The 16909-nt window shown below is 34.9% G+C and overlaps 1 protein-coding gene across 2 annotated transcripts in view; it reads right to left on the bottom strand.

Moving 5' to 3' along the window:
* ADAM32 (ADAM metallopeptidase domain 32) overlaps window positions 1-16695 on the bottom strand; it is a 97546-nt gene extending 80851 nt beyond the window's left edge. For both annotated transcript variants that reach the window (XM_074287312.1, XM_074287311.1), the window contains exons 1-4: window positions 16539-16695; window positions 14206-14282; window positions 9533-9594; window positions 1422-1500 (exon numbers count right to left, since the gene is read on the bottom strand). In XM_074287312.1, coding sequence (XP_074143413.1) covers window positions 1422-1500; window positions 9533-9594; window positions 14206-14282; window positions 16539-16596 — 276 coding nt within the window. In that variant the 5' untranslated portion in view covers window positions 16597-16695. The remainder of the gene's footprint in view (window positions 1-1421; window positions 1501-9532; window positions 9595-14205; window positions 14283-16538) is intronic.
* Between the last annotated feature and the right edge of the window lie 214 nt (window positions 16696-16909).

Here is a 16909-nt window from a genome sequence, read left to right as displayed (position 1 = left end):
ATGAAAAAAATGCAAAGGAAAGTAGCCTGGCCATACCAGATCTAAAATTAACATCCCATACTCTATATCAAGATAAGGTTGAAATAGGTTCGATTTAGACATAACAAGAGATATTGTAAGCAAATTGGGATTTTCCTCCAAATCTTTGGAAAAAAATATGAATTTATAACCAAACAAGAAATAGAGAACATGATAAAATGCAAAATGGGTAATTTTGATCGCATTCAACTAAAAAGTTTTTGCATAAAAACCAGTGTAGTCAATATCAGGAAGCAGAAATCTGGGAAACAATTTTTATAGTCAGTGTTTCTGATAAAATCTCATTTCTAAAATATATAGAGAATTGAGTCAATTTTATAAGAATACAAGTCATTCCCCAATTGATAAATGGTCTAAGGACATGATCAAACATTTTCCAAATGAAGAAATTTCTAGTCATATGGAAAAAATGCTCTAAATTACTATGGATTAGAAAAATGCAAATTAAAACAACTGAAGTACTATTTCATACCTATAAAAATGACAAATGCTGGAAAGAATAAGTAGTATATTAGTGAACTTCTGCTGGCATAGTGAACTAGTTGGACGATTCTAGAAATCAATTTGGAACTAGATCCAAAGGGCTATCAAATTGTGCATATCACTTTGATCCAGCAATGTCTCTACTGGTTCTGTTTCCCAAAGAGACTGTAAAAAAAGACCCATATGTGCAAAAATGTTTGTAACAACCATTTTTGTAGTGGCAAGGAACTATAAACTGAGTGGATGTCTGTCAGTTGGGGAATGGCTGAATAAGTTATGGAATATTATAAATAAGTAACAGATTATTATTGTTCCATACGAAATGATGAGCAAGCTGACCTAGAAAGACTTGCATGAACTGATACTAAATGAAGTGACCAAAACCAAGAGAACGTTGCATTGTACATGGTAACAATAAGATTATGTAATAATCAACTGTGATGGATTTGGCTCTGTTCAACAATGATCAGGTGATCCAAGACAATTCCAATAGATTTGTGATGGAAAGAGCCATTCTCACCCAGAAAAAGAACCAAAGAGACTGAATGTGAATAAAATCATAGTATTTTCACTTTTTGTTATTGTTTGTTTGCTTGTTTTTTCTTATGATTTTTCCCTTTTGATCTGATTTTTCTTGTGCAGTATAACGAATCTGGAAATATGTTTAGAAGAATTTCACATGTTTAACCTATATCTGATTGCTTCATACCATGGAGGAGAGAAGAAGGAAAAAGGGAGAAAAACTTGGAACATAAGGTTTTGCATGGTGAATGTTGAAAATTATCTTGGCATGTATTTGAAAAGAGAAAATACTAATTTTTTAAAGAAGAAAAATACCCATCCTAAGCAACAAAATAAAAAGAAATGAAAAATCTCAAGATACAAAACATGCATCTTACCATTGTACTTTTGGAACTAGAATACAAAGCACCTTCACGATTGTACATATAGACAACAAAATCATCTGGTAAAAACAATCTGGATGTGAGGGAGAAAAAAAAAAAAGAAAATCTGAGTTGTGAAAGTTGCACTATTCATTTTTTATCATGTTAAATAAGAAGGTTTCTGCCATTTAAACTAATTGCATTATTTGAATACTGCCCAAGATATCCACATCTGTCTTCATTCAAGCTTCCCTATTCCACATTTTATCACTCTTCTGCATTCCAAATTTCCCCCATATCTCACTGTTCTCAATTCACTATTTCTTCCATGGGTATTCCTCCAATTCAGCTTTTCTTCTTATAAGGGAATATATATCCTAAGTATTAGAATAAAATACTTATTCCAAATGGAGTTGTGTTTGGATGACTAGTTTCCACAATTCAATTTTAATTTTAACTTATTGATGAATACTTTAAACTGTTTATCACTTCAGTGCTTCTATCAAATATGATACTTACTAAGTACCTACTATGTACCAGACACTGTGCTAAGTACTGTGAATACATATAAAACAATCCCTGTTCAAAGGGGGCATATAATCTAATACATAAGATACACACAAAAGGAAGCTAAAGCTGGCAGGCCCTCTATGTAGCTAGCCCAGAAGCCCAAGGGTGGTGGAGTTAAACCCAAGAAAAAACAAATTGGTTAGCAAATGAAGAGTTGGATAGAATTTTGAATTCTCTATAAAGGGAAGGGAAAGAAGTTGATTTTTTGTTTGTTTGTTTCTGCTCTGTTCTCAGCCCTCCAATCAGAAAAGCAACTAAGAGTACTGATGAGATATGAAGCATATCTCTGTTAATGCATTTTCTAATGAGAAGCATATAGTAGAAGGTGGTGAGCTGGGATAGAGGGAAAGTGGAGGCATGATGATAATGATAATAGTGGAATGGAAATCAAGTAGAGCAGTTGGTGGCAAATATGTCAATTCAGAACTGTCTCATCTTAAGCCTGTATATATTTTTATTACTCATTTCTATAATTAATGAAAAGAGAATTGAGAATTCCACAGGTAAGAGAGCTTAGAATTAGGAAGATTTCTGGATATTCAAGTGCTAACTGTGTAAATCTGGTCAAGTGACTTAACATCTCAATGCCCCAGGCAATTCTCTAAATTACCAATGATCACTTACAAAGGAAATTCCAAACTTGGAGCTCCTTGCAGTGATGAAATAGGATTGATTTTTTTTTTTTTTTAAACAAATTCTTCGTGGAAAAAAAAAAGATTAATACAAAGAAAATCCTAGGAAAATAACAGAATGAAATCTAGGAATAGCTTCCCACACTCCCCATATTTTGTCATTTTAGGAGTTCTCCAATCAGAAAACTCATCAATAACAAGAAAAAAATTAACACACACATACATACACGTTATACAAACAATAAATGTAGAGCAATTCAATCACTCCATCACTATTAGAGTAACTTCACAGGACTCCCAGCTTAACTTCCCTGATCCCAATATCGACATGTTATCCAAAGGGGTTCTCCAAGACTCCCATAGCTTTGCAAAAGTTTTTTTGATGAAAATTTCATTTCTAGAATATATAAGGAACTGAGTTAAATTTGTAAGATTAAGAGCCATTTCATGATATTTTCATCTCTTTTTGTTTTTTCTTATAATTTATGCTTGCACAACATAACAAATATCGAAATGTATTTAGGATTGAACTTATATATGTATGTATATACATATGTATATATATAAAAACACACATACATATATATATATATATATATATATATAGGATTAATTGTTCTCTTGGGGAGGGGAGATAGAGAATGGAGGGAGAAAAATGGGACATAAAATCTTATAAAAATGAATGTGGAAAATTATCTTTATATGTATTTAAAAAATAAAAAATTACTGAGAAAAATGACAAATTTATAAAACTACAAGTCACTCTCCAACTGATAAATAATCAAAGGATATGAACAGGTAGTTTTCAGACAAAAAAAAAATCATTTGTAGTTATATGAAAAAAAAATGTTCCGAATGATTGTTAAAGAAATATAAATTAAAATAATTCTGAGGTACCACCTCACATCTCTCAGATTGGCTAATATGATGCTCCTGATAGAGCTATGAATTAGACCAGCAATTCTTAAAAGCATTTTGGAACTATACCCAAGAAATTATTAAATTGTTCACAGATACTCTGAACCAGTGATGTGATATCTAGGTCTATATTCCAGAGAGTTCCAGAGAGATCAAAGAAAAGAATAAGTCAAAATGCATAAAAATATTTAAAGCAGCTCTTTTTATGATGGCAAAGAGTTGAAAACTAAGATGCCCATTCATTGGAGAATTTCCAAATAAGTTATTACAATATATGAAAATGACAGAATATATGATATGTTATAAAAAGAGGATGGTTGCAGAGAAAACTGGTAATATTTATAAGAACTGATATTAAGTTATATATGAGCACAACCAGACAACAATTTATATAACAATACTATAAAGACAAAACATCTATGAAATTCAGGAACTCTGATCAACACAATGACCAGCCACAATTCTAGAGGACTTATGGTAAAATAAGTTACCAATCTTTAGACAAGATAAATGAGTTCTCATCATAGTAAGTGAACACAGAATGAAAAATTTTTAAACATAGTCAATAGAGAAATTTGTATTGCTTAATTATATATGTTTGTAAGAGATTTTGTTCTTCTTATTTTCTCAATCAAAGAGGGAGAAAGGTAAAAGAAAAAGGAAATATGATTTTAAAAATTCAAAAAGAGTATCCAAGAAGGAAAAGTGATCAATATGTGACAAATGCTTTTGAGGGAATTAAAATAGCTAATGATTTGAGGTCACTTGATTTGGTGATTAAGATTATTAATAACTTTGAGAAATGTAATAGTCTGCCATTTAAAAACCTATTTTCTAATAGAATCTGTCTTATGGAAGAAATTTTATCTTTTTTTCAAAGAGTATAACATTTTAAACATTTTATTAAAATAAAGATTTTTGATGAGATAAAAAATTATATATAGCAACTTATTCCAGTGCTAAAAAGAGTTGACAATATAAATTTTAGTCAAATTTGATGATTGTTTTAAGAAGTCCCGGGATAAAGCCAGATGGAAATGGCTCCTGAAAACTACTGTTAAATTTTAATATGAGCATACACTTTTTCCAGAGACCTTGTTATTAAACATTCACTAATATAGATAGCCCTTGTCTTAGGTCAAGTTTATAGATAGTGGCCTCAAATGTAAGTTTAAGATCGGGAAAGACTGGTTATAGTGAGGCAGAATTTTTTTTAATCAAACTCTTTTACTAAATATAAAAATTCTGAAAGTATAGACATTGTCAAGTGTAGATTTCTAGGTTTACATCCACAGCAACTCACCCAGTTTGATAACAGCACATAATATCAGAACAGTGAAAATTAATATATGCTAGCTATTCAGGTAACCAAAGGGAGCCATATAGGACTAACTTGTCCAATCAGCATACAGAATGGCTTGACAACCAACCATCCTTTTCAATGACCAAGAGTAAACCCACTTGTACCCAATACAGCATCAGTGACTCTGATTAGCTTTGCTCAAACTAGCTTTGGGCAGCCCCTGAGCTATCTACTTTGTGCTCTTAAGAGACGCATCATTTATCTTGTGGTCTATACTCAAGTACTGTTCAATGTACCAAGAAGTCGGTGTCCCTTGTACCTGGAACTCTGTCCATAACATACCCTATTCCCTTCCCAGATCAGCCTATTTTCTGTTTCCCTTTATTAGGAAAAAAAGCTAGCTTGCTTTTATCTATATCCTCTCTTAAGTTTACCAATGATGATTCACTCAAATGCCAGAGGACTAACTCAATTACTTCTTAAAATTTCAATGTTACCTACTGTAACATGCCCACCTGGCAGTTACAATTACTAGTCTGTCCTAGACCCAAGAGAGTACCTTTGACCACTGACCTTTGCAGTGTCAACTCTACCAGGCTCGCCTCCTCTGAGGCCTTCAAAGGTCTCTGGCCACAATCTCTTGAATCTACAGCTTAATAACTGGTAGCGCACTCAAGAACAGCCATGTGTAATCTTAAAAGCCTTTATTATACCTACTCACATAATGCCCTGACTTGTTGGTTCCCTAGTGAACACCTGGTCAGAAGACCCACATGTTCACTACCAAAATCCTTACCTCTCTGGGCTATCCATCCGCTTGGCTCAGGGAGCCAGGTTAAAGAGTGCCAGGTTAAAGAGAGGGACTTCTATCTGCAGTGGGCTTATATAGGGCCTATGAGGTCACACACACAGCCAATCAGCGAGAGAGTCACCCATTCCGAAGCTATCTCAGTATGGTCAAGATCCCACCCACTGGGCAGTCCTAATATCCACAGAGAATACTTCCGGGCCTCAATCTCCCGTTGCACTGTGGCACTGCCCATTTAAAGGGCCCTTACAACCTACCAATGTAGTATTTTGTCTACTCATTATCCCTTTCTTGCTCTATGAATAGCCCATCTTTTTTCTGTCATAAATTTATATACACACACACACACACACACACACACACACACACACATATATACACACACACACACATATATATATATATATATATATATATATATATATATATATATATATATATATATATATATATATATATATACACACATATATATATATATATATGTGTGTATATATATATATATATGTATGTATGAATGTGTGGCATCTTGTGAAAGCATCAGCTCTTTGTATATAGCATTTTTCACAGTAAGTATTTCAGAACTATCTTAGATCATTGTATTGTTGAGAACAGCTAAGCCATTCACAGTTGATCATCATATAATATTAGGGTTACTGTATACAGTCTTTTCCTGGTTATGCTCATTTCACTATGCATCAGTTCATATACATTTTTCCAGGTTTTTCTGGAATATTCTGCTTGTCAATTTTTTAGCACAACAATATTTCATCACAATTATATACTCACAACTTTTTCAGATACTCTCCAATTGATAGTAGGCATCTCCTCAATTTCTAATACTTTATCACAATAAAAAGAGCTGCTACAAATATTTGTGTACATACAGGTGCTTTTTCTTTTTTTACCTTTTTGAAATACAGACCTAGAAATAATTATTGTTTTTCCTTCATTTTGGAAGAGGCCATGACATCACGGAGGTGAAGCCATGACATACTAGTGAACTAGATTTCAGTAAGGGAAAGCCATGCAAAGTTACCAGCCTCACTTTCTTGTCCAGACCCATTTGAATCCAGGGGCCAGATATAATCAGGATGACTAGAGATGACCCTGGGTGCAATGGAAGACCTTGGCCTTTTTAAGCTGGCACTTAAACAAGTCTCAGTTTAACTGAGGCAAGGTCCCATCAGTGATTAAGGCAAGGTAAGAAATGAAACAGAGAATACACACACACACACACACACACACACACACACACTCACACACACTATTATTATTTATATTCACTCTGAGCAAATCAGGGCCAATCAAATGGAATTTGGCCTGGAACTAACTGTTGGCCAATCATTGATAGTCAAAGTGATTTGGATTTAAAGCATGATCTTATTAGCCCATAAACCCCAAGATATCTTGCAAGATTTCAATGATCAAAATTTACATTCCTTTGGGCAGTACAAGTGTATATAATACCTTATGTAGACATAGGGAAAGGATAGAGGGATGAAAGGAAGCCAAGAAGAAAGTTAAGAAGATAGGCAGACAATAAGGAAGACAGCAAAGCAAAAAGGAAGGAAGGCAGGAAGGCAGGAAGGCAGGGAGGAAGGAAGGGAGGAGAGATGGAGGAAGAGAAGAGGAGAAGAAGGGAGGGAGGGAGGGAGGATGTGATGCCCAACTGGCCAGTTCCAATTGGGTCTTCAGTAAGAGTACAATGGATAGAGCAATATACCTAGAATCAGGAAAATTAATCTTCCTAAATTCAAATCTGGTCTGTGTGAAACTATGCAAGTCATTTAACTCCTGCTTGCCTCACCTGCTCATCTGTAAAAATGAGCTGGAGAAGGAAATGGCAAACCATTCCAGGATCTTTGCCAAGACAATTACAAATGGGGTAACAAGCAGTCAGACAAGATTGAAAAATGACTGAGAAACAACAAAGTAGTTGAACACTGGCACCTTCTCCTATCTGCATTAATGAATCTATTTAGACTAGATCTATTAAGAGTTCCAATTATCACAGACTTTCAGAGATAGCAGAAATGTTAAGGAACATCTAGTCAAATTTCCTAATTTTAGAGATGAGAAAACTGAGTTCATATAAAGGATACAATTTGTTCAAAGCTGCATGAAAATAACTAGCATGTATGTCCCAGACTATTTTAAAATCTTAATATTTAGAACTAAGAAGAAACACACCAAAAACAAACAAAAAAGCTTGCTTAGAAATAAAGTAGTCCAATACCTCATTTTAAGGATAAGAAAATAAAGGTTCCAAAAGAGAATCCAAAGTCACATGGATTTTGGCAAAAGAAAAAGGATTTGAATCCTGGTTCTCTTCTGCTTCTTATATACTGCAATGCCAAATAACAACTGCTATTGTTGGGTCAAAGATATACATGATATATTTTGGGCTATATCATCTCTTCACATTCAACTAACACCTGTGCCCTCTGTCCATATATACTTAAACCACCTGTCCTTATGAGAAAGTTCTTATGAGTTACAAGTATCATCTTTTCATGCAGAAATGCAAACAATACCTTGTGATTTCCCTTTTCTGTTTATATTTTATACTTCTCTTGAGTCTTGTAATTGAAAGTTAAGTTTTCTATTCAACTCTGATCTTTTCATCAAGAATGATTGAAAGTTATCTATTTCACTGAATATTCATTTTTCCCCTTGAAGGATAAAATTCAAGTTGTGCTAGATAGGTGATCCTTGGTTGTAATCCAAGATCTTTTGCCCTTTGGAATATTATATAACAACCACTGATCTTTTAATCTGTTTAATTTTGTTATTATCTTTACTTGGCTCCATGATATCTGAATTGTTTCTGATGCTTGCAATATTCTCTCTTTCACCTGCAATTTCTGGAATTTGGCTATTATAAGAATAATCTCCTAACCTGTGCTCTGATTTATGAGTGACACAAATACTCTGTTCTGCCCTGAAACTGTGACCAGCATGCTTAGGCCCCTGTTGCCTCAAGCTCTAATGTGCTAGTGTTCCTCCTTATTTGTGATCCTGACCTGGATCTAAGTGTTGACAAGGCAACAAAGTCCTGTACTCAGTGATAGCAAAGGAACCGCTTTAATCTTTCAATCAGTTGTGCCATTCCCTTACTGCCTATAACTTGAGGGTTCCAGAAGCGACTACTGCCACTACTGATTCAGTTATTCCCAGTGCCAACTCCTAGTTTGCTGGGATGCCACCTTTGTTTTATTCTCAGAACAGTGTGGCAGACCAAGTTATCTTGGGCTAGAGAAGTGTTTGACCCCATAATTTTGATGGGCTCTGCCACTTCAGAATTTGTTTTGAGATATTAGTTAAAGTTGATGGGAAATTTGGGAGAGCTCATTCAAGTTCTTACCTTTTCTCTGCCATCTTGGCTTCACCCTGTATAAATAATATTCATAATAAAGATGGGACACTGGGCATACAGTTTAATATTTCTTTTGGTTGTTTTTTTTGTATTATTAATATGGTAAAAATTATTTGATATTACTTAAAGGGAAGCAGATAGCAGAGTAGATTAAAAATCAGAATTCTATAATATGTTGTTTACAAAAAAAATATTTGAAGCAGAAAGATAAATACAGAATAAAGACAAAAGGCTGGAGAAGAATATATTATGCTTCAGCTGAGGAAAAAAAAGCAGAGATAACAATCCTGATCTCTGATCAAGCAAAAGCAAAAATAATTCTAATTCAAAACTTAATTCTTTATCTTCCTCCCTAAACTCTTCCTTCTACCAAAATTCCCTGTTAGAATATCACCATTTTTTCAGTTCACAGTCTTAATATCATCTTCAATTTTTCATTCAAGTCATTTTACAATATATTATGCTTGGCTTATTTTTAATTATGAGTACTTAAAATTAATCCAAGAGAATATTTACCTTTTTGTGAGATGTAAAGTATACAGTCTCCCTTCTATTGAAATAGTATATGAAATCCCTTCCTAAAATATCAAGAACAACAAGAAGTCAATATAGCAATTTTGAAATAAAAGTATAATGTTTAGATTTAGTATTCCACAAGAGATATTTACAATGTTTTTCTTCATTAATAGTGTTTCGTATAGCATTTAACAAATACTTTTTCATTCATTAAAGATAATTTTGGTTTAAAATTTACATTTAGAATTTTCTGAAAATTACATTAGCCTATCTTTTAAATATTATGTCCCAAGTTCATAAATACTATCATCTATAAAGAGATCTGTAGGAGACATAATTAAAAGGAGACCAAAAACAAACAAACAAACAAACAAACAAACAAAAAACCTCAATTATAACCAGAAAAACAGTAGAAACTCAAAAAATGGGATCATAAAAAAGCATTATTGAGGCAACTGGCAGTATTCAAGTATATTAAATATCCTAAGCCTTAGATCAACAATAAGATTCTCTTGTGTCTTTCTGAATGATTTACCAAACTCATAAAGTTCCACTCAGGATTTCCCATATCCTAGCTGACAGTGTGTCAATGTGTTTCTAGATCATAACTCCCCCAAGTAGTAGATAGTATAATTTCAGAAAGAATATAGTTATGCCACATCTTATCTTAACAAGAAAATATATGAAGCACTATACCATTTAATTGCTTAATTATTCTGAGCTAAGACTGGTTTAGGCCAGCTTCCTATGGTTAGGTTTAATAAAGGAACAAAGTAAGACACTCATAAGTCACTTAGCCATTTACAAAAGCAAAGCAAGAAAATGTTAAGTAGGTTATACATTGAGAATACCCAATGTTGACTGAGCTGAATGAAATTCCATTGTTTGAGTTGCCCATTGAAGTTGGTCAAGCAATAGAGTACTTGCAGTTCCTCATAGTTTTTTTGTATTTGGGTAACTAGGAAGTGAGTATCAACAGCCTGAGCATTAAGTCCCCTTGATGCGGTCTGAGTGATCTCAATTCCTGGTGGTCAAGAGGTTAATGGCAATAAGACAGTTAAGAATTGCCTTTACATCAGCTGCAGGTTTAGAGTGAAAGAATTCATTCATTCCCAAATTATTAATTGCAAAATGAAAGTTTAGTTGGATAGAAATCAGTTTACCAAGAGACTGGCTTCTATAGTGGCAGATCTATTGGAAAATGGAGTTTTGAACTGAGAATGGTTTCTCAGTGGACAGAAGGTCCTGACAGCTGAGTGAGCTACCTAGGTCCATCTGCAAAGACCTAGTTGAAGGAAGGTGTTATAGGTTATCTTAGTGGGGGCTGGGTCAACCTGAGCAGGTTCAGACTAGGTGGGGGGCTGGGACAGCCCAGGTTCCCGGGTTTAGATTCTTATCAGCCCAGATCTCCTATTCAAAGTAACAACACTTCAAAGGGGTACTTTTTGACCAGGATTTCTGATTGAATCAAAGGCTCTGACATCCTGGAAAGATAACTTGTCTGGTGGGATATGCCCTCCCCAGGAATGGTTGAGACTATGAAAGGGATCACATCAAAATGAAATAGTTTCTTAATGGGAACACAACCTGCTTCACCCTGAGCCAGTTATGTCTCATGAAAAGGGTGAATGCTTTAAGGAACAATCAGCATAAATTGAATTGAGGGTAAGGATTAAGTTGTTAACCTTGGGGAAGAATATGGAATAGGAAACTAATTGCTTCCAGTCTCTTAAAGCAGCTAATTCTATTTCTGGTGATATTATTCAGTGTTGAGCTGTATTTGATGAAGAGGGTTTCCTCATCTGGGAGTTGTAAGTATCACTGAAATTATACTATCCAGTCCCTATTCCTATTTAACACTTGCCACAACCAACATCTTGTTTTCTTCTTGAAAAAAGTTTTCATGACATATCGATAAATCACTGTGGTGACTGCTTTCATTTCGTCTATTAGTCTTAAATTCTATTTCCCAACTTTCTCTCAAATTACTATTACTACATTCTTTAGATAATTTTTCTATTTATTAACCAACAACAAAATCACAGTTCCATAAGACATCATGTTGTAACTAGATTTTTTACAAGAAAAATGAACATGAACGTGAATCCAAACAAAGCCAAAGCAAAAAGTTCACAATCCATACAGAAGTTTGCGTATTTAAGATAATACAACAAAGGAAAGAGAAGAAATAAAAATCTCCACCCAAAAGGGAATAGCATAGGAAGGGGAAAGGTGCAATAAAGGTGGAAAAGGAGCAAAACCCCACTTGAAAGAGAAGAACAAAGTGATGGCAAAAGCAGTATTCATTTTCCTTCCTAGACCTTGAAGGATCTACTTATCACAAGCATCTTAGCTGCACAAGCAGCTTCTCAGCTGAGTACACACTGACTGCTGCTTGTCTAACTCCTAAGGACATATGGAAGACAAACAACAAATTATGTCAGCTGTGGGAAGGATCATTCTTGGCACATTTACAGCTTCCTGCACTGGTCTAGTGTTTCTAGAAAATATAAAAACTCAAAAAGAAAAGTACAGGAGACCCCCTAACATACTTCTTCATTCTCTATGATAAATATCTGGCCTATATACACAGCAATTTTCTTCATGGAAGTATTTTTAATGGTTATTATAATCATTACAAGAGAAGATGAACTGTCCCATTAAATGATAGCTCTTAATTCTTTTGAGTGCATGATCAATTCTGCCACTTCTCTAAATCACTTTTGTAAAATCACTTCTTTAAAAACTCTGAGCTTTCTTTTCATTTAGAAGCAAACTTATTTATGCCTTTCTCATTTCATTTATAGCATAAATGCCAATATGAACATGTTCCTATTTATATCAATTTGTTGGTTATTTCACGAAGACCTCAGGCTAAGAGCACTAAAAAGTTAATGTCCATAAATAATCTATAAAATTGAGATTCTTATCACCCTTTCCCTTACTGCCACCATCACTGCAAGTACAAAAGGAAAACATTTTTATTTTTATGTAAGTGGAAGGAGACCAAATGTATTTTTATAGCACAGGATAGGAATATAAATTATCACCCACTAGGCAAATAACTAAGAATAAACTGTTCCATAATTAGCTAGATTATTAATCTATGGACAGCTGCTGAGTCAAATCAGCAAGCATTTATTAAACACCTATCATATGTCAGCTACTGTGCTAAGAGTTGTTAATTCAAAGAAAGGCAAAATAATTGCTAAAGATAATCTAAAAAAATAATTAAAGTCCTTTTTTCTCAAGGAGCTCACAGTTTAATGGAAGAAACAAAGTGTAAAAACCATATACAAAAAGGATAAAGACGGTAAATTGGAGATCATTAATTGGAGAGAAGGCACTGCAATTTTTCAAGATTAAGAAAGACCTCTTGTAGAAGGAGGGACTTTAGGTAAGATTTGAAGGAAATCAGAAAAGTTATCTAGCATAGCTGGAGGTGGGAGGCAGAAAGAATATCAGGAGATAGAATTTTAGGTTACAAGAACAGCAAGAAGACCAATGTCTGTCATATGGACCTGACTCAAATCTACAATTATGCACCAGAGTATGTCTGGTATAAAAAAGAACAACTGCTAAATGAATTAGAAAAAAATTTCCCCTGAAATAATTATTTTTCTTCACCTTTCCCAGTAAATAAATTATATAGTAAATGCCAAGTCACATTAGTAAGGAATTTATTAAAATACATTAATTGTTTCAGACTAAAGAACACTATTTTGACATATTATTACTATAATATTCCTTAAAAGAGCATTACTCAATATTCTTGCTACAGTGCTACTACTGGGCTTATATCCCAAGGAAATACTAAAGAAGGAAAAGGGACCTGTATGCGCCAAAATATTTGTGGCAGCCCTTTTTGTAGTGACTAGAAACTGGAAAATGAATGGATGCCCATCAATTGGAGAATGGTTGGATAAATTATGGTATATGAATGTTATGGAATATTATTGTTCTGTAAGAAATGGCCAGCAGGATGAATACAGAGAAACTTACATCAACTGATGCTGAGTGAAATGAGAAATAGGAGATCATTTTACACTTCAACAACAATACTATATGAGGATGTATTCTGATGGAAGTGGTTATCTTCAACATAGAGAAGAGCTAATCCAATTCCAATTGATCAATGATGGACAGAATCAGCTACACCCAGAGAAGAAACACTGGGAAATGAGTGTAAACTGTTAGCATTTTTTGTCTTTTCTCCCCAGGTTATTTTTACCTTCCGAATCCAATTCTTCCTTTGCAATAACAACAACAACAACAACAAAAATTCGGTTCTGCCCACATATGTTGTATTCATATATATGGAATTAAGATAATTTTGTATATAATATCAAGCTAAAATATTTTCCCCCTCAAAAATCTGATTTTTTCAGTGAAAAGGTTTAGATTTTTAGTGAGGAGGAAATAAAAGTATATAATATATAAAATCTCAGTTCTGCACTTGACCAGTTATATAAAGATCTTATATAATTGACTTTAAAAACCCACCAATTTATTTACTCTCATTGTCCTTCAATGTAGCTGTTAGCAAATTTATATTCCTTTTAGGTGGTCATATATGTTGGTAGCTTTACTTACTGAAGTATTACTAGGTTTCTTGATGCAATTAAAGAAGAATCAATATCATACTTATAATTCTGAGTAACTCTGTTCCTTACATATTCCAAATCTGAATCACTTGAATTTGATAGGACCTCCTCTGGAACTGTGATTTCTACGAATGACTGCTGAAAATCTGGAGAAAGTAAACAAGTGTTTAAGTACTTGATAAAATAACCTTATTTTATCTAGGGCCTACCAGGCTTCTCTTTATTATGTTCCAAAGTATTCTTCTATTTCTAAGTTTCCTTAATAGTATGGCTAGTTTAGCCTTTTCTACATGTGACTCCCATTTGTCTCTGAAATTAAGACTTCTTATAACCAAAATTTGTGCCAGCAAGATTCTTATAATTTCTGTTATTCTAATTCAGGGGTTCTCAAACTACAGCCTGCAGGCCAGATGCGGTCAGCTGAAGATGTTTATGCGGCCTGCTGGGTTATGGCAAATGGGCTGAGGGGCGGAGACAGAATATAAGCTTTTGTTTTTACTACAGTCAGGCTCTCCTACAGTCTGAGGGACAGTGAACTGGCCCCCTATTTAAAAAGTTTGAGGACCACTGTATCTAATTCCTTACTTTCACTATTCTCTCTGTGATCTTTCATTTCCTTACAACTGACTGAAAAGATAGTTTTTCACAGAATATACAACCAGGGTTTTTTTCTCTACTTTGAACTCCCCCTTACCATCAAACTTATCTTGCATCTTTCTTATACCCATACATTTCGCCACCTGACACTACACAGATATTTGAGCCACATACAAATTAAACAGTAGAAGAACAAGACTGCTTCCTACTTTCCACTTCCACAGCTATAGCAGTGAGATGGCAAACTGTAAAGTCTGGGCTAGTTCCTTAGAGGCCTCAGATCAACCCAAGTCAGGATAAATAAAAGTCCTTGGTCTTTAGGGGGAGAAGTAAAGGAGATGGACACACTGCCACAAGCTCTCCACCAACTTCTCTCCTCCTCCTCCTGCCACAAAGTAAGTCTGGCTTATCTCACCCCCACCCTCTAATCTCTCCTACTAGCTTCAAGGAGTTTATAATATTCTCAATATTTCCAATATAATATAATATTGGGATGATATAAAGATAAAAATAATACAAAGCAAGTGGAAAAGATAGAGGACATAGTTAGGAAAACAATAAGAAATTCAAAAGATAAAGAAATTCCAGAGAATCTGAGGCTGGAGATGGATGTTAACAACAATTCTGCCAATAACTGGCAAAAAAAAGGATAGTGGTTCATTAGTGAAAGAAAAGATGATAGATTCAAGAAATTTTGTAGTATTTGCCAGAAAACGGATTGGCAGAAAAATGGATTAGATGTGGAAAAATGAGGGAAAGGTCAAGAATGACCCTAATGCAGGGATTCTTATCTTGGGAGTATATGAACTTGTTTTTAAAAAAAATAGTCAGATATACTGTTACCATGTTTAACATATATTGGATTATGTGCTATCCAGGGGAGGAGTAGAGTAAAGGACTGGGAAAATTGGAATACAGAGTTTTTCAAGGATCAATGTTGAAAAATAATCCTCGCATATGTTTTGAAAATAAACTTCAATTAAAAATAAAAATTAAATTAAAAATAGTTAAAATTTTATTTCAATGTAATTGGTCTGCTTTTTAACTATTTTGTTTTATGAATTTAACAACATTATCTTAAAAAAGCTTCCACAGTTTCCATGTATTGATACTAGTTCTGCCCTTTAGAATACAGCAAAACAAGTCTAATACCATTTCCCATATGGAAGCCCAAATACCTGAAAATAATTCATTACAGGATCACCGACTTAGAGCTGTGATCTCAGAGGGCATCTTAATCCATATCCCTAAGTGACTGAAGCTCTGCCATAGTACAAGTCATGCAAGACCAGGCCAGATGTGACCCGTCTTTCTTCTTCAGTATTTCTCCAATACTTCCACCAATGCTTGTCCCGCAATCCCTACCACGATGTACTGTCATGGTTACCCACTTCCATATGTGCTCCCGCTAGTCTATGTCCTTACCCTAATGTGGTACCCAGCTATCCATTGTTGCATATAACAGTGTGCTAACGAAGGCAAGTCAAGAATTTACTTTCTCTCAACTTAGTAATACATGATGCTCAAACCAAGCTTGTCCTTCAACGACAAAAGGTTTCCAAGAGATGCTCTGGAAATTACAGTTTGAGAATTCTGAGTATCACCTAGTCCTGACAATTATCCCTCCCTCACCACCCCCTGTGAATTATGGGATTATTTGGGCTGGAAGGTCACAAGGTTCCTAAGCTCACATTCCTGGACCTGAACAGAGGAGTGTCCGGCCTAAATCCCGGGCTCTTTTTCAAAGCACTTTCTTCACAAGGTACCCCCGTGTGATCCAAGTCCCCAGTTACTCAGAGACTCACCAAGCCCCAATATAAGCAGCTTATTGAGGCCTGCAAGAAGGACAAATAGGTAAAACATGGCGCGAGCGTCTTGCCTCAGTTACTTAGTCGGAGCAAACTGCCCAGGCAACCGTTTGAAGACTAACGCTTGCACGCTAGCACACCCAGGGCCGGAAGTGCGAGAGGCAAGACTAGGAGGTAGGAGCGCGCTGTACCGGAAATGCGAGGAGCAGAGGGGCCTTCCTTCCTGCCGGAAGTGTGAGGAGCAGAGGGGTGGGAGGGAAGGACGTGCCGGAAGTGCAAGGAGCAGAGGGGTGGGAGGGAAGGACGTGCCGGAAGTGTGAGAGGAAGGACTAGGATGTAGGAGCGTGCCGTGCCAGAAGTGCAAGAAG

This window comes from Sminthopsis crassicaudata, chromosome 2 (genome assembly GCF_048593235.1).
Source record: "Sminthopsis crassicaudata isolate SCR6 chromosome 2, ASM4859323v1, whole genome shotgun sequence".
In the NCBI taxonomy this organism is placed as follows: Eukaryota; Metazoa; Chordata; class Mammalia; order Dasyuromorphia; family Dasyuridae; genus Sminthopsis; species Sminthopsis crassicaudata.
The sequence above is the reverse complement of the archived record's forward strand: the minus strand, read 5'-3'. Positions and strand labels throughout refer to the sequence as shown.